A 24,047-nucleotide genomic window follows, 5' to 3' on the forward strand; every position below is an offset into this window, starting at 1 on the left:
CCTAAGAAAGATGGCAGTCATCGCCTGTGCGTAGACTACCGCCGTCTGAACGGAGTGATTCGTAAGGATGCCTATCTGCTCCCCACGATTAGCTCCATCGTAAAAAACCTCGGCACTGCCTACTATTAGCTCCATCGTAGGAAACCTCGGCACTGCGCGGTATTTTACCACATTAGATGCCCCCAAAGGTTACTTACAGGTCCGGGTGGACGAGCGTGACCGGTTCAAGACCGCGTTCATGTCCCACAGAGGGTTATTTGAGTTCACTCGTATGCCCTTTGGTCTTTGCAATGCTCCTGCGACGTTTCAGAAACTCATGGACCGCGTCCTCAGAAAAGCAAAGTCGTCTTACTGCATGTGCTATTTCGACGACATCGTGAGTTTTTCACGAACCTTCGAAGAGCACTTGGCCCACAATGCCGATGTGCTCGAGAGGGTGAGAGCCGCCGGGATGACGATAAATCCTGCAAAGGCCCAACTAGCGCAAACCCGAGTTCCGTTACTTGGCTTCACGCTGGGCGAAGACTCCATTGAACCAGATCGGGAGAAACTTCGAGCAATCCTCGATTTCCCCTCGCCCAAGGACGTACGCGGCCTGCGCCACTTTCTCGGAATGGCCAATTTTTACCAGTTGTTCATTCCGTCTGGTGCCCGAGTGCAGGCACCCTTGACCAAGCTCTTGGGTAAGTTAGCTGAGTGGCGATGGAGACCTGAGCAGCAAGAGGCGTTTTGCCGTCTGTCTAACGCTATTGCAAAGACGGCGCAAGCTCAAGCTACCCGACCTGACCAGACCGTTTGTTGTCCAGACTGACGCAAGCGATCTAGGATTAGGAGAAGTTCTCCTACAGGAATACGATGGTGTGTTGTAGCCGTTGGCCTTTGCCAGCCACTTAGTGATACCCGTGGAAAGGAATTTTTTCGTGACCGAGAGGGAGTGTCTCGCCGTCGTGTTTGCACTGCGGAAGTTTGATGTCTACCTTGATGGGACGAAATTTGTGGTGCAAATAGATCACAGCGCGCTTAGCTGGCTGATGCGGCTCCGTGAGCCTGCAGGCAGGCTAGCGCGCTGGGCTCTCTTAATACAGCATTATGACTTTTCAGTGCAGTATCGGAAGGGGAGCACTAACGTGGTAGACGCGCTATCTCGAGCCCCAGTGTCGACCAGGAGCCTGGATCCCGGTGCGACAACCGCTAGGGGTGCCTTTGCGCAAGCGAGCGGCACGGGCGAAACGGCGGCGGATCCGCCGAGCGGAGAAAAGAGTGAGTGTGCCGACGAGCAAACCCTTTCCACGAGCCAGGCAAGCAGCGCGCCGCAACGCGGGCGAGAGGGGGAGCGAAAGAGAAGCGAACCCATGATGCCAATGCGAGCGGAGGTGATGGCTGCAGTCCTGAGTGGGATCGATACCAGGCTCTCCTTTTGGAGAATGAGAATCGCTTTCAGCAGACAAGAGTTACTGAAGGCCCAGCAAGATGTGATCCGTTTCGTCGCGAGTTGAGCGACGGTCTCAGGGAGACGGAGCGCCGAGACGCTGCTGGTAGTGCGGCGGCCGCAGGGGGACGGGATTCGACGTGTGTCGTTGGGTCCCCCGCGGATACATACTTGCTGGACCATGATGGACTCCTACTGAAATACATAGGCACTGATAAGGAGTCAGTGGACTCGTTTAAGGTGGTTGTGTCCAAAAGTCTGAGAGGCACACTGTTGCGAGCCTCTCACGACGAGCCCATCGCCGGTCACCTGAGCGGCTCCGATGTTTTTGCGAAACTGAGCAAGGTTGTGACTTGGCTTGGCATGAAGCATGACATTTTTCGCTACTGTTGTTCCTGCCACGTTTGTCAAGCGGTAAAATCAAGGGGTGGCAAGCATAAGGTATCCGATGTAAGAAGGTATAACATGGAGAGAATTGAACACGCTCTGAAAAACGGAAGAAGCGTCAAAGCAGTGAAGAGGAAACTTGGGATAGGCAAAAATCGGATGTATGCACTAAGGGACAAAGAAGGCAAAATAACTACCAATATGGATAGGATAGTTAAAATAACAGAGGGGTTTTACACAGATCTGTACAGTAGCCGGGACAACCACGACTTTAATACTATGAGAACTAGCAGTAACCCAGATGACACCCCACCAGTAATGATAGAAGAAGTCAGAAAAGCTTTGGAGAGCATGCAAAGAGGCAAAGCTGCTGGTGAGGATCAGGTAACATCAGATCTGCTGAAAGGATGGAGGACAGATTGTGTTAGAAAAACTAGCCACTCTGTTTACGAGTTGTCTCCTGACGGGAAGAGTACCAGAGTCTTGGAAGCACGCTAACGTCATCTTAATACATAAGAAAGGAGATGACAAGGACTTGAAGAATTACAGGCCGATTATCTTGCTCTCTGTAGTTTACAAGCTATTTACAAAGGTAATTGCTAACAGAGTAAAAAAAAAAACATTAGAATTCAATCAACCAAAAGAACAAGCAAGCTTTCGAACAGGCTACTCAACAATCGACCACATTCTTACTATCAATCAGGTAATAGAGAAATGCTCAGAATATAAGCAACCACTATACATAGCCTTCATAGATTACGAGAAGGCGTTTGATTCAGTAGAAATATCAGCCATCATGCAGACACTGAGGAATCAGGGCGTCGATGAAGTATATATAAACATCCTAGAAGAAATCTACAGGGGATCAATTGCTACCATAGTGATTCATAAAGAAAGTAACATAATACCAATCAAGAAGGGTGTAAGGCAAGGGGGACACAATCTCCCCAATGCTATTTACCGCGTGCTTACAGGAGGTTTTCAGAAGCCTAGAATGGGAAGAGATAGGGACAAGAGTTAATGGAGAGTACCTTAGTAACCTGCGCTTCGCCGATGACATTGCATTGCTGAGTAACTCAGGGGATGAATTGCACCTCATGATTATGGAGTTAGACAAGGAGAGCAGAAAGGGGGGTCTTAAAATGAATCTGCAGAAAACTACCTCAGAAAAGAGCAGCGCTTCGAGATAGGTAATAGTGCACTTCAACTTGTAAAAGACTATGTCTACTTAGGGCAGGTAATAACCGCGGAGCCGAACCACGAGATTGAAGTAACTAGAAGAATAAGAATGGGATGGAGCACATTCGGCAAGCACTCTCAAATTATGACAGGTAAATTGCCACTATCCCTCAAGAGGTACATAACAGCTGTATCTTGCCGGTACTTAGCTACGGAGCAGAAACCTGGAGACTTACAAAGAGGGTTCAGCTTAAAATGAGGGCGACGCAGCGAGCAATCAAAAGAAAAATGGTAGGTGTTACCATAAGAGACAAGAAGAGATAAGAGTGGATTAGGGAACAAACAAGGGTTAAGGATATCATAGCTGAAATCAAGAAGAAGAAATGGACATGGGCCGGGCATGTAGCGCATAGACAGGATAACCGCTGGTCGTTAAGGGTAACTAAATGGATTCCCAGAGAAGGCAAGCGGGTTAGGGGTAGACAGAAGGTTAGGTGGGCAGATGAGATTAAGAAGTTTGCGGGTATAAATTGGCAGCAGCAAGCACAGGACCGGATTAACTGGCGGAACATGGGAGAGGCCTTTGTCCTGCAGTGGACATAGTAAGGCTGATGATGATGATGATATAGGGTGAATTAAGGAGAAGAGGATGTGGGGATCTGAGGTCCACCCGCGACGATTTCACAGGCATTCTGCCGCGCGGCCATACCCTTTTGCTTTTCCTGCTCTGGTAACGGCGCGTGGTGATAGATGGCGCCACGTGCGAGCTTAGCACACGGTACATGCGTGCTGAGGGAGCTCTTTCTCTCCTCCGTGGTCGGGGCCGGGTAAGCACGTGTTTCCCTTGTCCGCGTCCACTTTGGTAATCGCCAGACAGTAGCCTGCCTGGGGTGGCCTTTGGCACCTCGGCAGGCATGTTTACTTGAGTGCTAGCTTCGGTACCGTACACTAAGCCCACAGCGGTGCCTAGTGCTTGAAGTGGTCGTACTCCACCGAGCCGCACTTGCCGTAGGCCTACGCATACGAGGTTTGCCCTAACACTCGCCACCAGGCCCAGTGACCATCGTGAGAGTGCGCAGCATAGCCGCGAGAGACCTTTTCCCAACCGGCGTGTCAAAGCTCGCCATCGCCTGCTGCGAAGTGCTTGCGGTTTCCCCTTACCGTGAACGTCCGCGTGCGGGTGCCTTTGCTCTCCGCGTCCCGGGAGCAGACATTGTACTGTTGTTCGGGGTGCCGCTAAAGGCAATAAAGTGTTGTGTATTTTGTATTAGAACACTGTCTGTTTGCCGCGTCACGCTAAACGCCTTATTAGTTAAGCGCGCGTGGAGCGGTGCGCTACGTGCGAGTAGGTGGCGGAGTCGCGGCCCTGTGGTTCGCTAAGCGTGAACCTGCGGTGATCATCCGCTGCAGTTAATAGGGGGGTCACCATACACTCTCCTAGTGTTGTTGACATTTAGAAGCGCCGAGACGGCACTTCTGCCGCCGAGGATTGTGCTGCATGCATGCATAATAATATTCTGAAGGGCGACGTGCGTGTGTGCCTGACGAGGAAGATGAAAGGTTGTCTTCGCTCGATACCTGGTCACGCCATCACCACTGGTTTCAAATACATCTATATCCACAGCCTCGTCGATACGGCGTCTCTTCTTTTCTGTAACAATATTGTCAAGAGGTCGTAACATTAAGGAAGGTAGCAGACAGTAGGTCGAAGAATAAACAAATTATCCAGGCCGAACTTGTGGCCAACAAATAAAAAGTGAGATTACAGGGAGGCACTGGCACTGATAGCGGTGGGCAGAGCGTCGGCCGTCGATCAACTGACAAGCGGCGAAGAGCCTTGGCATTTATACACTTGCCATCCAATGTTCTAGTGTTATCGCTAGCGGCGACGTGGGTTCCAGAATAATCTGTACTGTTCACGATGTGGGTATAATCTTAACACAACTATCTACTACAGCCTTGAAGCTTTTCGAACATTGTAGGCAGGGTTTGCGCTGAACGTAGTGTAACGGGGTGATAACAAAACTTGAGGAAAGGAACGTGGCAATATTGTTGCTCACTTGGCAAATGATGTTGCTGCAAATTTCTCGAAGTGAATACGCTAACCTGGCAAAACTATGTACGAATTAAATTACTAATAATTTTATTATTCAGTCAATAATGTAATCAGATTGTCACACAAGTGCTCTTCGTGAATTAAGGTAATCGAGCTTAAGACCACAGATATATTATTGTCTCTCACAGTCTCCCAGGTAATGTTTCTGAATGGTAAAGAAAACACACTGGTGTTTATATTTATACGTATATATGAGAGTGTTAGTTGAAAACACGACGCAATATATTTTATGCCACCCTAAATAAATACACGTTATTTTACTATGCTAATTCGGAAACCAAGGCCGGCCCGATATGTTGCTGACTGCTGACCCCGACGAGTATTTGGCACACCCGACGTTTACTCGACCACTGACGGTTGCCTTAACCGTGCAGCCGACGTGTGTTTGGCGCGCTTGGCATTCACTTGCCCACCGACAAGTGGCCCGAACCACGCCGCCAACTAAGTACCAACGTAGCCGGCAGCACACCTCGGGCAGACCTTTTTCAAATGTCTGGGGGCCAGTGAAGTCGGCTGCTGACTACGTGCCAGCCATCCACCAATTGTTGGCATTCGGTCAAGGTTGCTTGGGTAAACAACCAGACATCATTTTGAAAGGGGTATCACTGTGACGTCTCAAAATCTGCAGAGCACTCTAAAGCTTCTGATCGTATCGCCATGCCTGTAAACGCAAAAAAGTACTGTACGGTGCACCTATTTGGTCGCAGGAAACACAAATGTTATGGGAGAAAATTTATGAGGTCATCAGAGTCCTTGGTTGACTGCGACGAACGATATGTCAAGGCTCCACCGCCGTTCATCGATGGTGCAAGTGAGTGCGTTGCCTCTGCCGACGATGACGGTAAAAGTGAACTCCAGGCAACTACAAATTGAGGCAAAGGTGATAAGAGACACAGAAGTCGAAAAAAATCGTGCATGAAAAAAAACGACCCTCGAGCGGCTTTCATCGGAGCCAGAAAGAGCACGGAAAATTTACTCTTTCACCGCAAATTATATCAAGGCAACAACACACGACTCTGACCACGCTGCTTCTTATCTGCTTATGAATCCAGATATGCTAAACTAGATAATGGGTGCCTTGTGTTGCAAAGCCTGCCACGGACCAGCTACAATAATCAGAGGCGATCGGACTATGAACTTGCCATTGAAAGTGCTAGTGCAATGTGAAAGGTGCAGCGAGATCGAGAATGGATGGACTTAGCCTGCGAACGGCACAAAACGTGTAGTTCGTTTGAAGTAAGTCTTCTCGCTTTGAGAGTGATGGTGTCTATTGGCAATGGCCAAACAAAAGTGAACGATATTTTCACAATAGGCATCTCACACTGTGGTATGCACCACACAATGTTTTAACAGCATTTCAAGAATACAATGGCACTCGATGCAACGTGAGCGGCTGAGCTTACCATGAGTGAATATGTAAAGAAAGTTACTACAATTTATTGTGCTTCGGCCACTAGGCTAATATTGCCGTTAGCTATGATGGCACGTGGAAGACGCAAGGCCATTCTTCCCACATCGAAGCTGGCACAGTTATCAAATTATTTAGTGGCTATGTGTTGGACTACGTCGTTTTTTCCAACATTTGCTTAAGCTGCGAGGTGAGCCCAAAGCCTAGAAGAGAAGGCTAACAAGAATGGAAGGCTAACCACAAATGCCCAAAAAATACAAACAGAAAAGCTAGGCAAATGAAAGTGGAGGCGGCTTTAATTCTATTCGAGAAGTCCCTTGAACGCCATGGCCTGTATGCTGTCTGATGGAGACTTTCCGTTTTGTGCTATACAAAACACCAACGTGCATGGTTGCATTGACGTGCAGAAAGAAGACTGCATTAATCATGTACAGAAATGAATAGGCACCACGTTGATAAACCTGGTGCAAAAAGAAAGTGCGATGAAAAAAGAGGCCTTGGTGAGAAAGACAGGGTCACACAGGGTAGCTGATCACCATGCTGAGTAGATAGTATGGCCTGGCTCTGAAATAGCATGAAGGTGAGGTGGGTGAGATGCAAAAGGCTGTGGAGGCCACATACCGCCCCTTCATCTCCACTTATGAATGCTTGGACCACAGTCTGTGCCACTCTGGTGAAAGTTCATGGTGTCAGCACAATGCCACAAAAGCAAAGGGTGAGCCCGACCCCAGGCATGCCTACACTCTGCCTCAAGATGTGGCAGAGGCATTACTATCAGTTTATACCCAGCTTTGGGCAAGGGCCCTGCTTGTGAGGTATGATTGCAGGCAAACATAGAATTCTGACGAGAGCCTGCGTTCAGTAATCTGGAGTTCGGCCACCAAGGAGCACCATGTGTCCCTGTTTGCTATTGAAGCGGCCGTTGCAGAAGTAGTGCTGCACTTCAATGCAGGCAATCTGAATTCTGGAACGGCAATCTTAGAGTGAAATGAACGGGAATGCGACAAGCACTGGTGCCAGGAGAGCAAGAAAAAAAGACCACCATCACAACATCATCTGCAACCGGAAAAGAACAGCCTCATTGGAACTTCGAAAGCTAGTAATGAGGAGGCATGAGCATAGAATGCATTCAAACTATACTTCTGGTGCATTTTGAGGTTGTTTTGTTGCATCTTCTGCAATAAAAATGTATGCCAACGTTTTTTCTTGATTTCTCAAAACGGCAATTTTCATGTGCTTCCCGTTATACCAAAACAATATCTTTTGTTCTATCTTGGTTATCATATTTTTTTTTTATTTCGAAGAGAAATGCAGGGGATATGTCGTAAAGTATATTTTATTGTAATCATTTTTTGAGTAAATTCTTTAACTGGATCTTTTTGTTTTAAGTGTAGATGGGGAAATATTTTACGTCATATTCAACATCCCACAACTTCGCTTCGAAATAGCCCAGAAAAATGATTTATACTTTATTCTACACTGTGAACATCCTGAATTTGTTCTATGGATTGCACACCAATCTGCAAGTTACAGTTAATAAGCTAAATAGGCCTTAATAGAAAAAGTGGCAGTTCATTATATTTTTAAAACTACTTGTCAACACAAAAAAAGAATGAGATTCATTAAATAAGCAGTAAAATCTACATAAGCTCACCTAAATTTACTGAGATCACTAAGTTTTTGGAAGGTGTAGCATCCCCTCTTGAAAACTGTGCCGTCTTTGGATTGAGCCACGTGCTCGCAAAGTGGCCATCACTCACTAGCATTGCACAGCAGCCATGACTGTCAGATATGAATCTCTAACTCACGGTTCACATTGTCCCAATCACAACAAGTTTCAAGCCAGTACATGGCAACAGAGATAAATTTTTTCTAATGCATAGTTTACTGCATCAGAATGACATGACACACAAAACTATACAGTGCCAAAATGACAGACCAGCTCTGCATGGTACTATTGAGAAATTATACATAACAAACACACAAGTAAGAGCAATGAAGCTCAAACTCGCCTCTCATGACTTCGCACTTGGACCCTGGGGTGGTAAGTCGCACGTAAGAGGCCGAGGGTGCACAGAGAATGACAATGGCCGAATGACCCTCGACTCAACCGAGCTGCATCTGTCACAGCTCCTCAAGTTGAAAGACAACGAGAGAGCCCTCTTTTGGAAGTCTCTCTAAAGAAGGGTCCAGGGCGCTACGGGAGTGGCACAGAGCCTTCTTTTACACAACCCCACTTGCGACTGCAGGGGCAAATGTTTCACAAGGCTGAGGCATGTCCAATTGAAGTAGTGCATGCAATGACACAATGTGAGATTAAAGCCAAATTGTTGGCATGCACTCGTGACAAAACACTCATAACATATGTTGTGGTTTCCCCTTCTACTGGCAGTATATTTGTTGACAGCTGGTCATAAATCGCTGTCACTTCACTGCCACATTGTCGCTGAAAGCCAACGGCTAACTTGGGCGGGACTAAGCATTGCTCACCCTCACCTGACGAGCCAGGAGCAAGATAGAATTTGAAAGAGGTCACTTTATAAAGTGTGCGTGTGTGTGTATGTGTTTTGGCTGTCATGACCATTGGTTACAGTGTCTCGTCAGGGCCCACAGCCTCGGCGGGCACCCGCATCCTTCTGCGGCCTCTTAGTCCGGAGGCATCACCTCGCAACGGGGCCTTGTCTGTGTGTATACATTTTATTACCACAAGTTCTGTTTCTTTTCCTCCGAGATGTACGATTGAGGGAGCTCTGGCTGAAATGCAGGCTGACCTTTGAGACTTTGCCGTTTGTTTCACAGGTGTGCATTCGCCGGCACTAATTGGCTTAAGAAAAGAAAACAAGACAACCACCTTTTTGTAGCACGAAGCCTGAAAAATCTTTTTCTGAGAAATACGTACCGATTTCTCAGTAACAAAGCTTCTTAGAAGCTAGAAAGTTTGTCCTGGTCTGGGGTTCGAAACCAGACCCCGAAACCAGCCCTTTCTAGGGTGGTCGTTCTGCCAATTGAGCTAACTAGCAGTTGAAAGCACGAGGGCGAATTCATTGACAACTTGAAGCACATGAATGCAAGTAGGGCAAATGGGTTTTCGCAGAACTCATTTGCTCTCACGAATGGCTTAACATGTAATTTGATATGTGTAGTATTAGATGCTACAGTCGTATTCATCACAACTGGTCATCATGTAATTTAGAGTGATTCCATTGTATCAAAAGACCTTAATAAATGACTGACTAGAGTCTCCTACACCTCATCTTTCCTTTATGCAGAAAAAATTGCACTAAATAAAAAAAGAGCTTGTAGTTAGTGCTCGATCTGTTTAGTATTCCTTCTTTGTGGTGTCCTTTTCTATTTTAGTAAAATTCTTCCTGCATAGAATGAACCAACTAGCCCTTCGAAATCTCCTAATCTCCTTCCCTTTATGGTGACATGCTGTGCTCTTGTGCACACAAAGACAAGCATGGTCATGGTACTGTTTGAGGAGCTCAATGTGTTCGGATCCGCACTGGTGTTGGTTGAGCACGTATGAATGAGCAATGAGAGGTCACGTGTGCCAGTGTCAGATAATAACGGATATGAAGAAAACACATTCAGTCTTGTCAATGCTGTGTGATGTGAAAATGCTGACACCCTCTTTAAAGTTGTTTGCCCCGCGTAACGCACGTGTCTCGCACAGACGTCGTAATTCGCTGGTGACAATCGCCGGGCGATAGATGGCATTGTGTTCGCTTTGAGTACCACTGTTGGTAGAGTGGTAGCGCCGGCGGTGACCCCTGGCGGAAGGCAGGCCTTGGTGGTGGGTGAGAGTTGAGCGAGCCTCTTCTGCGCCTGGCGGTTGCCGCGAACGGTTGTCTCTAGCGTGGGTCCTCGGCGCGGGCACCGCGGGCTTGCTCGTCCGGGGCCCTCGTGGTAAGTCAAGCGTTGGCGACGATGCCTTGGGTGTGTTAGTGTGTTTGTCGTGTTACTGTGTAACGATGTCCTAGCGTAATACATAATGAGCTATGTATGAATTCTGCGGACGATATCGTCGTTATAAATTAGTTAAATAAATGTATGTTTGCTATTTGGTCTGTACTGACAGTGTCTGGTGCGTCCTTTCACTCTAAGAGCGTGGTGGTGTCGCTCGCCATATCGAGACTCCACACTGGTCGAGACCCCACAGTGTTCTCTATTATGAACACAGCCAGTCTTCTACTCAATCAATAGGAGCAAGCTGTGATGTTTGTTTCCCAACTGATCAAGTGAAGAAAAGTCCCAGAAATGTTCTAGCAGAGAACACCGATGAGAAAACAGTGACAATCAAAGTTGCTGGCGTGGCGTCAGTCATCAGGTTATAGCAGAGTAGAGGCTCACAACAGCAGACGGTTAACAAAAATAATGAACTAGAATCAATGCAAGTTCACTGAACTAACACAATATAAACACTGGTAATGCCATAAAATGCAAAAAAAAAATGACCCCCCCCCCCCCATACGGTGAAGTATAATACGATTGAATTTGGGAGGGGGGAGCTTGCTCGGTCCCGGACTAAAATTCAAGATTGCCAGCAGCAGAGCCACTAAGAATATACAAAATCCATCCATGTTTTCAGTGAAGCTTTAGATCCATGTTTTTAGATACGCATTCAGTAAACTCATTATTGTGGTTCTTTTTACAAAAACGATGCTCCTTTTGAAGAAAAAAATTAACACAGGGGAGTAGCCGGAGGGGGGGTGCTAGCTTGCTTACAGGAGCTCACTTCAGATCTCCCAAAAAAGGGAGGGGGGACACTTGCTTAGGTGGGGGCACTTGCTCGGCATTTTAAGGTAGCCACCTCCGTCTTGCAAGGTCCACGTCACTGTGCTTCTCTGTACAAGCATGGCAGAGCAGCTTGCATTCTTGGTAACAAAGAAAACCTTCAAAGGAGACTTCAACTGCTGACTATATCTAAAAGGAAGAGCTGAATGACAAAGAGAGGCAGAATCATAAAACATGCCTTTTGTTAGGTAACTGTGCCTGCAACTACACAATTGTCATGCCAGATCTTCGGCTCTTGACCACTAACCGCACAGCGTTGGTACGGCCTCTAGATCAAGACATAAGAATGGTTCATTGTTGGATACTGAAGGCACGTGGTAGACAGGTTAGTGCTTAACATGAGCTGAACTGCGACATGACGAAAAATTTGCACATGGAAATGGAGAAGCAAGCCATCGCTATCGCTAACTGCTTTCAACATGCGTCCCTTGCAGGTGACCATAAAAGCAGCTGTGGCACCCCCCAGCGAAATGAACAGCAGTTCAATCCGATGATAGCGCCACATCAGAAGAGAACTTCTACTAGCATCACAGAAGGTGCTGGTAGAGTGAGTGACGGTGAACACTCCTGTGATTTTATTGAAGAGCGAATGCTAACGCTGTGGCTCAGCTGAACAGTGACAACCGTGTGCATGGCACTGCCAAGGTGTGCGAGGGAAGCAATGACAACTGTGTCGAGGACGATGACTCCATGTGTGAACATGCCAACGTCCTCCCAAGAGCTTGATGCATTTCACCTGCTGCGCCACTACTTTGGCAAGCACAGTGAGACTGGTCTTGGTATACAAGCTCCATCTGGATTAGCGAAAATGCAGCAGCAGCAAAGCACTACACACTTTTTTTGCATCATCAGCTTATAAGACAATGTGACCAGCATCAAGCGCGATAAATGAATCTTTGTGTGTTTGATCCTAGCTTTGCCTTTCTTTTTTTTCAATTAGTACTTCGCTGTGAATACAGCCACTCGGCAAAGACAGGAGCTGACACTTCAGGGATAACTTACATTTAGTCAGTACACTCTTGCATACAATAAGTAGCCATACAATAAATAAACAAAGGCTATAACAAACCACTAGATAGGCAAAAATAAATTTAGCACTTGATCTCTTTCGTTGTAACAAAATCTAAGTAAACACGAATTCTGGCTAAGTGATGATCTGCTGCGAAATTTTGTTGCACATTGATCTTGACATCACACTGCAAGAAAAGTGAGTAATTTCTTTTGAAAGACTGCTTTCTTTCTTTTTGTGTGTGCCCAGAAGTCAGTATAAATGACAGCTCTCTACAGCAGAAGGTCAAGTTGGCAAGAGCAGGCACATCACCTTCATGAAGACCTTCTGCACCAGCACCAGGTGGTTGAGCAGGTCAGTGGTGAGGCTGTGCTCAAAGGTGCCAATCTCGGCCAGGGCACTGAGGTAAGAACCTCGACGAAGCACTACACCATCGGCATCCCTTTGCGAGGGGCCACCTGGGTCCTGGAGATATTCAGCTGCCACCTGAACCGGTGGCAGCTCCACACTGGCACGCGATGGCAAGTTGGCTTCACATGCAGGCGGCACCTGCATCGAGGAGGAGGGCACGTTTGCAGGCAGCAGAGATGGGCAGCGTGCACGTCGCCTTACCTTGGTGTTGAAGCTGAGTGAGTGCTGAGGCAAGTGGACGGTAAAACGAGCCTGAGAACCCGTGCAGCCAGAGCCAGTCAGGGGGCCCATGTGGTAGTGTGCTCGCAGAGATGGCAAGAGGGATGCCCCAGTGGTCAGTCCCTCCAGCAACAGGTCTAGTCTCACCACTGGTGGCACACTTCGTGAATTCATCACTGGTGGCATGGGGCTACCTTGCTGTAAACAAAACCACAGAAAACGAGAGCATTCTCAGACTGCAAAAACACTGCGATTCAATTACTCATAAGTACACGCAGCGCAGTGCCCACCTCAAAGCCCAGCTCAGTCTTGCTGCAAGAAAACAGGGCCCTTTCCTCCCCATTGTACCATTCTCTCCTTTCAGTCTATTAAACTATAAGGTACTGAAATTTTTCTTTGGCAGTTTTAGAGGGGCATGTGAATTTTAAAAATATTAAATACTGTTATGGGTATGGAAATGCCATTCTGGCATGGCCACTGAAGTGGAGCTAAAGAACGAAGACGACAAGGTTGCCTTTGAGGGGTTGAGTCTGGGCACCGCTGCCTTGTGATTCTGTATATTTTGTGCAGTACTATCTCAATCAGTGCTAATTGATGAGAGCTGGATAAATACTCAAATACTCCCCTCCCCCGTAAGATAAATTTGCCTGAGACGACTTGAGCATGAAGACTATAAACTCTTGCTCCTGTTCTACTTCTCAGTTCACTGCACTGACTGGCCCCCGAAAGCTTATTACATGGTTCTGGCACACTGCCTGCATAAAAGGCAGCTGTTTGACCAAGCAAGGAGTCAAGTCATGACATCATACTGACATTACAAAACTCGGGGACGTATGACATAAAGATGATGCCACATTATGATGTGCCGCTTACCTACAGGACAAAAAAACTGAAGGACAGGTCAGTTTGTTTTCACCATCTTGGTTGTTGTTATCTTGATAACTCTTCATGTGAAGATATTGTAAATACATTCTTCTCTCATGTATATATAACATTTTTGATGGGTATGCTGGGTATTAGCCCCGAGAAGTCGGGGTGTCACCACCAGGCACAAGGCCTGGGTGACGTCACGGCATGGATTTTTAGATTCCTGCCGCGACGTGCCTACACAGTAATGCGCTCGCTTCCTGTGCTGTTCTGCTATTAGCGTAAGCTTTATGCTTGTCTCAAGCTGCGGATGAATGACAAAAACAGAATCACTAATGTTTCTGGTAAAACATTGAAAAGTTGTGTTGTCGTTCTCCATTATATGTGTTTCCATCGTACACCACTGCACGTTCAAGCACTGCGAGCTCTAAGCAGGGGTGCCACGTGCTCGTTTGTTCGTCTTGTCCCGCCATGTATACTATTCGTACTGCTGTGCACACGAGCTCGGACCATCGCCACAAATGGGTCGTGAGCCAGTGCGCGCGCAGCGACAGAAAACTTCGGCGACGCTCTCCTAATAGTTCGTTTATTACTCAGAATTTAGTGCAGTAAAACATCAATCATTCGATATAACTCCATTGCAGGTGACATAATTATGCAGACATGTCAATGGGATAATACAAGTTATATAGTGGCCTCAAATGGTGCACTGATAAAACAACCAAACAAACCAAATAAACAAAGAACCAATTTCGAAGCGCCACTCTATCTTTCGGCCAGAGCTCCCACGATCGCGCACCCTAGACCATGCAGAATAGACATACATAGGGACAGTTTAGAGGCACATATGCACAATTGCAAGGCGCTGCCTCGAGACTTCAAGATTGTGAAAACTAGCGCGCACCATAAACACTGGCCAGCGGCGACGAAAAACAAAGGACAAAGGATCGCCGCCGGCCAGAGAGGCCAAAACGCATATGCATCCTCCGAAGTTCCCAAGTGGTCTCCTGTCGGAATCTCAACAAAATTAGGCCAATGGGACACCGTGTTAAACTTTGAGGGACGGGGATGGCAGCAAAGTGATGGCGATTTATGACCAGTCGCCATTCGTCCCGTCGGGAGGAGAGTGATGCCAGAACTCTCCAAGGTAAAATGGCGTCAAGAGACTGGCATAGATTGCCACAATGTTTACTTTTGCTTCTGCACAATCGCTTGCTTGGTTGTAGGGAATGTGAAAGGGGTGAAAAGGTCTGTGTCGCACTGCTAACACCAATGATGAATTCTGTTTCTGGTTATGGCAGCCGCACTCCAACGGCTGTTAAAAGCAAGAACACTGTTCTTTTTAGATACAACAAACTCACTTGCGCATAATCATGTCATTTTGAGACACAAGACACCAAATTTACATTATGAGGTTGAGTTGTTAATGGGTTATTCGATTAGGAGATATGAGGATTTCCCTCCGCTAGGGTTACTTGTATTGAAATATTTCTGGTACCTATGGAAAGTGCTATCACTGTTGTGCCAAGCCCTGTGCTCGCATGCGGTATCGAGCCTAGCTAAATATTTCGAATGCGCTAGCCTTAGAAAACCGCTTTCGTTGTTTGTTTTTCTCATCACTCGGCTCATTATTTAGTTTCCCGCATCTCTTGCATTAATCTTGGAGTTCCATTTCACCAAAATTGTTCAGGTTAAGTGAACCTCAATTTATGTGCAAAAATTCTGATTGCTGGTAGATTCTGTTTTCGTGCAGGATTCTAACAACGGGGCTGTTGCGCTCGTAATTACTAGTTTAGATAGCCACCTCATAAGATTATTTTTCTTGCAATCGATTACCTGTAGGTAAATATGACGTGCGAGTCCAGTCATCACCTCATCGAGAAAAAGGTTGTTTATTATTACGTGCACCATGTTGAGTGTGCCGCACGGGAGTCTGCCTATCTTAAGCTAAATTATGAAAACTTTCTACACCTTGGATAACTTTCACTAGTTCTGAAACCAGAAGAGGACGCGATTGATCTTCGCAGAATTCAAACAATGAGTCTTTCCCAATCTTCTAAGATTACACAAAATTTTTCCAATGCTGTATGGGCATGCGTGTCCGTGGTATGGGGGCTCGCCATCGCTTTACCAAATTTTGTCGAGATGCCTACACCGACAACCAAATTTAGATACCCCTTTAGGTCAGCATAAGCTTTCTAATACTTTCGAGCAATGGGAGGCACAGCTCACCAGCTCTGACCCAGAGGTGCGGCTTGCACTTCTGCGTCAAGCCAGGCAGGCGGCAGCAGCCAGAGGAGCCTTGGACTTGGGGCCCCACACATCAAGCTCATGACCCCTGTCCCAAAGCCTTGCGAATAAAAGTTTTTCCTTTCTTCCACCTTGTACCTAGAGAGATTCCCGTCATGAAATTGAGGAGCAATGAACTAATCTCTAAAAAGCGGGTACTTGTCGGGCACAGAAAAAGGCGACAAGCGGTGGCGGAGTAGGCAAGTCCCTGCCGTGACGTCCCATCGCCGCGATCGCAACGACACCAGTGTTCGTTCTCGGGGCTAATACCACATTTACTCACGTAATAGCCGCACTTGCACAATAAACGCGCCCCCAACTTGTGCGGATCTGAGCCAAGCCCACGACCATTTCATGGGCATTTTCGTCGTACTGCCGCTCTCCTTGCTTCTTCTAGTGGTTTCGTTCTGATGTGTGGCAATAAGTGGCACCGAGCGTGGGCACGGTGCGTTGCTTCGGGGCTGCGAGACTCAGCGAGACCAAGTCATGGCGTGTTGGGAAGGCTCTCTCTCTCCTCGGTCAGCCCATGATAAGCAAATGTTTTCCCTTCATTCGCGTCCCCTTTGGGAATAGTCGTGCTGTAGCCTGCCTGGGTGCTTCAGCATCCTCGGCGGGCGCTAGCTCTGGTTCCAAACGATGAGTCAAGCAGCAGTGCTTAGTGTTCGATTGTGGTTCTACTACGCCGAGCCGCATTTGCCAGAGGCCTATGCGTACGAGGTTTGCTCTAACTCTTGTGACCAGGTACAGTGATCATCGCGAGAGTATGCAGGATAGCTGCAAGGGACCATTTCCCTACTGGCATGTCAAAGCTTGCCATTGCCAGCTGCAACGTGTGCGCGGTTTCTCCCTTTGGTGTAAGTCAACATGGCACAAAGCCTTTCTTTATTGTGTTCCGGGAGTGGATGTGTTACTATGCTTGGGGTGCCGCCAAAAGCAATAAAAAGTTTTTGAGTGTTGTTAGATCAAATACTGTCTGTTTTGCCATAAAGGGCTAAACATTTGCTAGTTGAGAGCGCGCAGAGCCGTGCGCTACACGTGAGCAGGTGACAGTATATGCAGTCCTGTGGCTCGCAAAGCCTTAACTGGCAGAGATTTCGTTACGGTGAGTAGCAAGGTTACTACACACTTTAGTCATCATACATTAGATTTTTTTTCTCCAACGTAATAAATGTCCCCCCTACAGTGATCCGCTGCAGTCCCGTGAGCCGACACGTGGCACCTCCTTGAGCGTCGATATTTTCTGTTTTTTATTATGCTGATCCCCCTAAGTTCACTCCAAGCCCCACTTCTGGGTGCCGCTCTTTTTTTTTTCTGTCAGCGTACGCAAGGCTGGGCAAAGATACATTGAAATTGTCTCACAATACATTAAAAGATAATCGATCGATCAAAAAGCCCTGTAAGTGTGTGAATCTGGATAAAACTGACTGCATGGAGTCTTTCGATGTGGTTTTTTTTTTTCACCAGTGCACTCGTTCTCTTCGCACCAGCTAGTGCATCACTGTCTAATTGCCCCCCTTCCCTCTCACATGATCCTTTCATTAATCAATGAAGTGGTCTACCTGCTACATGATTTAGTGCTCACAATTAAGTGAGGACATAAAGCTGCAGTGATTTTTAATATTCTACATATCCGCTTGTGTAAAGTGTTTGTTAGCAAATAATTTACTAACGTGCAATCTTTTATCATTTTACTTTCAAGAAAACTTATGCCGCCCAGAAACTTCCCAGGTGTATTGTATGTGGCAAAAAGCATTGCAGGTTATCATTGCTATTCACATTTTTTCAACTTCTAGCTCTGCTTGCCTGCTTATTTGTAACACCATAAACAACAAAAAACTTACAACCTAAAAAAAGAAAATTAATATACCTGAGTCAACAACAAAATAGTTTCTTATAAAACAATGACAGTAAATAAGCATACAGGGTGTTTTATAAAAGTATAACCTAATATTAAATAAAAAAAAACATTGTCACAAACTAAGCCTAAATCACATACACACCACTTCGAACAACCACACCGAACTCTTTTATTCCCAACGCTCAACCCTTACCCTTCTTCTCCCAGTCCCGATGATAATGATGGTGTCGTCACATAGTGCCCTCTCTCGGCCACCCTCACAGTGTTTAACCACGACTGAATGAAACCAATGAAATATGATTTGCATCCATGTCGGGCTTGGTAGAGTATATTTAGGTTACACTTAACTGATTACTGAACGAAGTTAAATTATGCATACCTTGCATAAACTGCATAATTGAACTAATTATTAAGAATTTTTTAATATTCACTTTACACTTCAGATAGGTTTCATCACATTGTTGAGTGCATTCAAAAACAACCGAATGAACAGGTTTTTGTTGGTGTACATGCTCCGGGGTGAATAGTTTCTGGAAAAATTATGTAAAACCGTAGGACACCGCTAATGTGTAATCGTACTGCAATGCTCTTACAGGCACTCGGCGTCAACTTGTCGTTTATCACAGATTATGTTTATTTCCTATGTGTGGCAGTCAGGAATGCTGATGTGCTCTGGAGCCTATGGATAAAGCTGTGGCTGCTCGTCACGCCATGGTCCATATACCGAATGTTTCACTTAAACCAGGTCTGAGAACGCTGCAGCACAATGGCGCACTAGGGCAGTAACATGCTCATATTTTCAGCATTCTTTAAAAACTAGATAAATCACTCTAGCATGTATGATTTCACATAAAATCAGATCAGTTGTATTGAAGTTCACTATAAAACCTATTACATGCCAAGTTCAAGGATTCCGAATCCGGGAGATTTCTGCTATGGGAGAAACAGAGGGGGGGGGGGGGGGGGAAATATCACGGTGCTTTATTTGCTTCTTTTTTTTTTTATCAAAAAGAAAACATCGCGACAAACAAGGGGGGGAGGAGGAGTCCCAAAAACTAACAACTCCACAAACATAAACATCAGCCTTGTGGTTTTATAAGGGCTTGGAGTGGTCTAACACACGAAGATGGGGTTTGCCAACTAGGATGTGAGTCTCAAAGGCAGAACGCAAATACTCCTGAAGTTTCGCGTGATCAAAACAACTAACGAAAATTATTTCTGTCAAAAAAAAACATGGGTATGTGTTTTTGAGACACACATAAACGGACGAGATGACACAGCTAGATTCGGTGAAAGCGCAAGTCGTTGCTTAGCTATGTTACGAGATTCTTCGGAGACAAGCGCAACATGCTTATAGCCTTTTATTTATGTCTTTATTGCTTTTAACCTACTGCGGCAATAGCCGCGTGCCCTCGGAGCTCGTAGATCGCTAGCACATCGCTGCAACCACAGTTTAATGCACGGCGATTGTGGCAAATGGTAGTTCTCTTTTCATTCCGCATGCACTGGCTGTGCACGTGCCTTTCAAAACTAAGTCGTTTTTGTTAATCTATGATCCGCGGTTTTGTCTGCACTGCTTGTGCAAAGCACTGTCACTTTAACTGGTCAAGATCTGGATGCACGCACACTTTTGGAGTTCCGTCAGTTACGTCGCCGCCTACATGATCGTGCTAAGAGTGACCACAGTTTCATCTACAGCAATTGTGGTAAACAGCAACCACACGCACTGCTGGCCGCCTGTGTATTTCTGAAGCTTTGAGCCTTTGTTAGACGGTTTCAGTACTAAAGTGTTCGGAGCATCTAAATTTTGATCCTGTGGACATAGTGGAACTTGGCTGGGGCATTTCACAAATTCATATCTGCCGGTTTCACATCGCTGATGTTCTAATGTAGTTTAGACGAAAGACTCCTAAATTTGTTTACAATAATATGCAATGGATTCACAAAAAATCTGGATTGAATTGGCCTGCATATTCGTCAATGCAGCCAGATTCCACCAGAAATTTTGATTTTTGGTAGATTTTCATGAGAACCATATAAACGTAAATATGATTCAAATTCGGGAGTCTACCAGAAAATCTAGAAGACTTGGCAGGTATGCAATCTAATGAAATGCACTTTGTTCTGAAGACCACAGAAATGTTACACAATTCATCTAAGTTAAGAAATTAATCACAATATAAAAGTTCTATATAAGTATACAGGGTGTTTGTATACATAAGTGTTGCTAGATATAGAGAATTATACAGAAGTGTTGCTGTCGTCATAAGCACTTCTCGAAGCACTTCTTTGTCTGCATGGTCATTTGTGTTATTCACTGTCATCTCAACAATATTGGTGTCCGATGGCACCTTGGTAACGGGGACGTTCGCCTCATAGAGCCCATACTCCTCAAAAGCGATCACGCCGTCTGATAAAAACTGGATAGGACGATGCGGCACAATGCGCAAGCAACGCGTGCTTAGGACAGAAGAGCTAGAAGAGAAGAATAACAAAGTAGCGTTCGAGCAATAAATCATTACTGAGCGCACGTCAGTCTCTGCTCTACATAGTTTGGTGTCGTGAAACCCGGGAGAAGACTCACGTCCTGCACCGAAGACAGACCACCTGCGACGTAGCAGTGGAATAGTTTGAGTTGCCGTTACAAGGCTCATCAGGTCCCCTACCGAAGCTCTGCAAGCGGTGAATCCTTCTCCGGCTGATCTGCAAGTCATCTTGGATGACTTCCAAGATGAAGACACGACACTTGCAGATTTCAACAAAAAGATTGCTTGCCTCATAATCGACGACGCCGAGTATGACAAGGAATTGACGGCAACTCTGCAATATCACGACAAGATCCACAGCATAATGAGTCATGTCTGCTACCTTCGTAACTCAGCTTCAAGGCTCGCCGACAGCAGTGCACCTGTCGTCGCTACCGCAACCGAGCCCCAAGGAGTCTCCGCTCAAGGAAGTTCTTAATCATTGCTGTGAGTTGCCCAACCAAAGTAACAGGTACCCGTTTTCTCTGAGAAGCTTCACGAGTGGCTAGGCTTCTGAGAGAATTTTGAGGCCACGATCCACAGCAATCGCAAGCTTTTGGACATTGAGAAGTTCAGTTATTTGAGGTTGTACGTAACCAGACCAGCAAAACGTGCAATTGAAGGTGTTCAAATGGAGCAAGCGAACTACACCGTAGCTGTCAAGGTGCTCCAAGACAGGTTGGTGCTCCAATACAGCCCCCGTAGATGAGCACATCGATAGCTTGCTTGCCATCGCTATTGTGGACCGTTCATCCTACCTATCACAGCTGCGCGAACTGTACAAAGAAATACGCTTTCGCATCAAGTACCTGGATAGCCTCGGAGTTCAAGCATCGGAGTACACGGTTATACTTCAGCGTGTGTTCATGCAATCGCTACCTGAAGACATTACCGTTCTATGCCGGCAACGCATGAAGGAGGCCAAGGGGAATGACGGGGCTACTCTAAGGTCACGTGAAGATGTGCGCGACGTGATGAAGTTTCTTCAGATTCAAATAGAAAGCAGAAAAGAGAGCTACTGTTCAAGGTGCCCACGAAAACTCAGCACTGCGGGACACCCGAGAAGTGATTACCGCTTTCAGCTGCTGGTACCATCAGAATTTGCGCTATCCATAGGATCTGTAACGAGTGGCCTTGCCTGCTGAGTACTATAAAACGACTGTCACACTACTATGACAGCCAACGAGATTCGAATGCACCTAATCGAGAAAAACTGGAGGTTCAAGTGTGCCAGAAAAAGACACATTGCATGACAGTGCAGCAACACAGCGTGGCTTAAGTACAAGCACTGCGCGAAGCATCATCTTGCCATTATTTACAAGATATAGAAACCGGTAAACAGCACGAATGCCGATAGCAGCGACAGAATGAAAACTGACGGTGTGCCAGTGATCACCAGTGTACCAGAAAGCAGTTCTGCGCCACCATAGCCAGCGGTTCTCATGCAAATAGCCACAGTATAGGCGTCGAGAAGGCATGATTCTGTGCTGGTTCGTATAGTGCGTGACACTGCAGCCAAAGGACATTTATCAGCGTGATTTGTCCACAGGACTCGGTCTACCTTCCGTCAGCACAGAAGACCTGTCTCTGCTAATGTTTGGCAATTCCAAATGTTCCCGCACTTACCGATACCGAACCGTGCAACTAAAGCTGCAGAATCATTTCAATGCAAGCGAAATCACAGTGGATGCTGTGGAAGTGCCAGAAGTCTGCACCATGAACACGCCAATTCTTGGGCGAAGTCTGCTGATGCAGCTGCGGGACCGTAAGATGCTTGTAGCCAATGAAAAGCGACCAGGAGATCAACCGGCCCAAATCACAAGTGTCATCATTTGATCGGACAACTATTAGCGTGGAGTGACAGGGACAATCGAACATCAGAGTAACGGCCTATGCGTCGTTGAGACGATCTTTGGTTGGCTGGTACAAGGCATCAACCAGACACCGCTAACGACATGCTTAAGGGGAACTACAGCACATCGGCTTTATTCTTGTCTTGTGACTGCCATAGCCAAGCCATATTGTGCATGACTGATCCAACAGAGATGTGGCGACTCGATGCGATAGCTATCAGCGACCCTTCCGAAGCAGCCAGCGTTTCTAACCAAGAATCAATGAGTCTGTTCAGACAGTACGTGCACAAGGATGTTCGTCAGTATGTGATTTCGCTTATGATGAAGTACCATGGAAGACTGGCTACCACAAACTGAACTCTAGTGGAAAACCGGCTTAAGTGCCAACCTCAGCGCTTCGAGGAACAGATGAAGTTCCTAGAAGAGTATGACCGCAGCATCTTTGAATATTTCACTGAACGTCACTCCAAACATGTCAATACTTCTGCAGAGCCAGAAGCAACCGTTTATTACCTTCTGTGCCACGCCATAATCCGCCGAGAGTCTATCACTACAAAGCTCGATGTAATAATCAACGCTTTTTCACATGAACGTGGAGAGTCATCCCTCAACGATATCTTAAACAAGGGGGTCAAACTTGGCGCTGAGCTCTTGCTACTGCTGGTACAGTTTAGACTGAACCAAATCATTTTGACAACTGACACCCGGTAGGCTTTCCTACAAAATGCCATCCGAGAAGAATACCGTGATGCCCTCCCCTTTTTATGGGTCAAGCAAATCAATGACGAAGAGAGGATATTACGTTCTATGGCCAAATGGCACATGACTCGCGTGCCCTTTCGAGTGTGCTCAAGCCCATTCCTCCAGGCTGCCACATTGTAGCATCACAAGGCAGACTAGAAGAATATGGAGCGAGTAATAGCTACGTGTTTAGAGAATTAATTCCATGTTGACAACCTCGTCATAGGAGCTTCCACCAAAGAAGAGGCTTTTGAAATCTACCGTACTGCATGGACTATTTTAGCAGATGCAGGTATGTAGCTGAGATAGTGATGCTCCAATTCAAGCCTTCTTTGTTGATAATTCCTCAAGTACAACTCCGTCGACAACATTGGGGAAGCCAAAGAAAGAACAAAGTTGCTCGGCTTAGTATGGAACCGCAATGATGACAACATCGTGATCAGTCCCAGTTTCGTGTCTGCATACGTCTCTGCATATTCTACCACAAAAAGCACCATTCTATGGTCATTCGCTAGACTTTCCTTCTGTTAGGACTCATCGCTCCATTCGCAATACGAGCAAAATTATTGTTGCAGCAACTGTGGAGACTGAACTTGCCGTGGGGTGATCCATTATCAAACGACATCCAGACGCAGTGGGAAGGTTGGACTTCCGAATTATCGACGCTCTCCTCACTGAACATCTCACACCGTGGTGTTTGTTTAACTTCCCGGGCGGTTACGCCTTTTGAACTGGACTTGTTCTGCGATGCAAGCCCACTGGCATACGGCGTTGCTGTCAACCTGCGTTACAAGACCAAAGGGGAACGGTTCAAGGTTAAGCTGCTCATGAGCAAGAGCAGGGTCGCACCGCTCAAGGCGCTGCCATGTCTAGAGTTGATTGCATGTGTGTTGGCTGCCAAGCTGTGTAACTACTTAAGAAGAATTGCAAAAACAGCCAAGTACTGAAATTTTTATTAG

The 24,047-nt window shown here is 46.4% G+C and overlaps 1 protein-coding gene across 5 annotated transcripts in view; it reads right to left on the reverse strand.

Moving 5' to 3' along the window:
* tweek (transmembrane protein KIAA1109 homolog tweek) overlaps positions 1-24,047 on the reverse strand; it is a 1,194,469-nt gene that overhangs the window by 456,834 nt on the left and 713,588 nt on the right. For all 5 annotated transcript variants that reach the window (XM_075882507.1, XM_075882492.1, XM_075882501.1 and 2 more), the window contains 2 exons: positions 12,938-13,153; positions 12,638-12,874 (listed from right to left, as the gene is read on the reverse strand). In XM_075882507.1, coding sequence (XP_075738622.1) covers positions 12,638-12,874; positions 12,938-13,153 — 453 coding nt within the window. The remainder of the gene's footprint in view (positions 1-12,637; positions 12,875-12,937; positions 13,154-24,047) is intronic.

Source organism: Rhipicephalus microplus, chromosome 2 (assembly GCF_043290135.1).
Source record: "Rhipicephalus microplus isolate Deutch F79 chromosome 2, USDA_Rmic, whole genome shotgun sequence".
Lineage (NCBI taxonomy): Eukaryota > Metazoa > Arthropoda > Arachnida > Ixodida > Ixodidae > Rhipicephalus > Rhipicephalus microplus.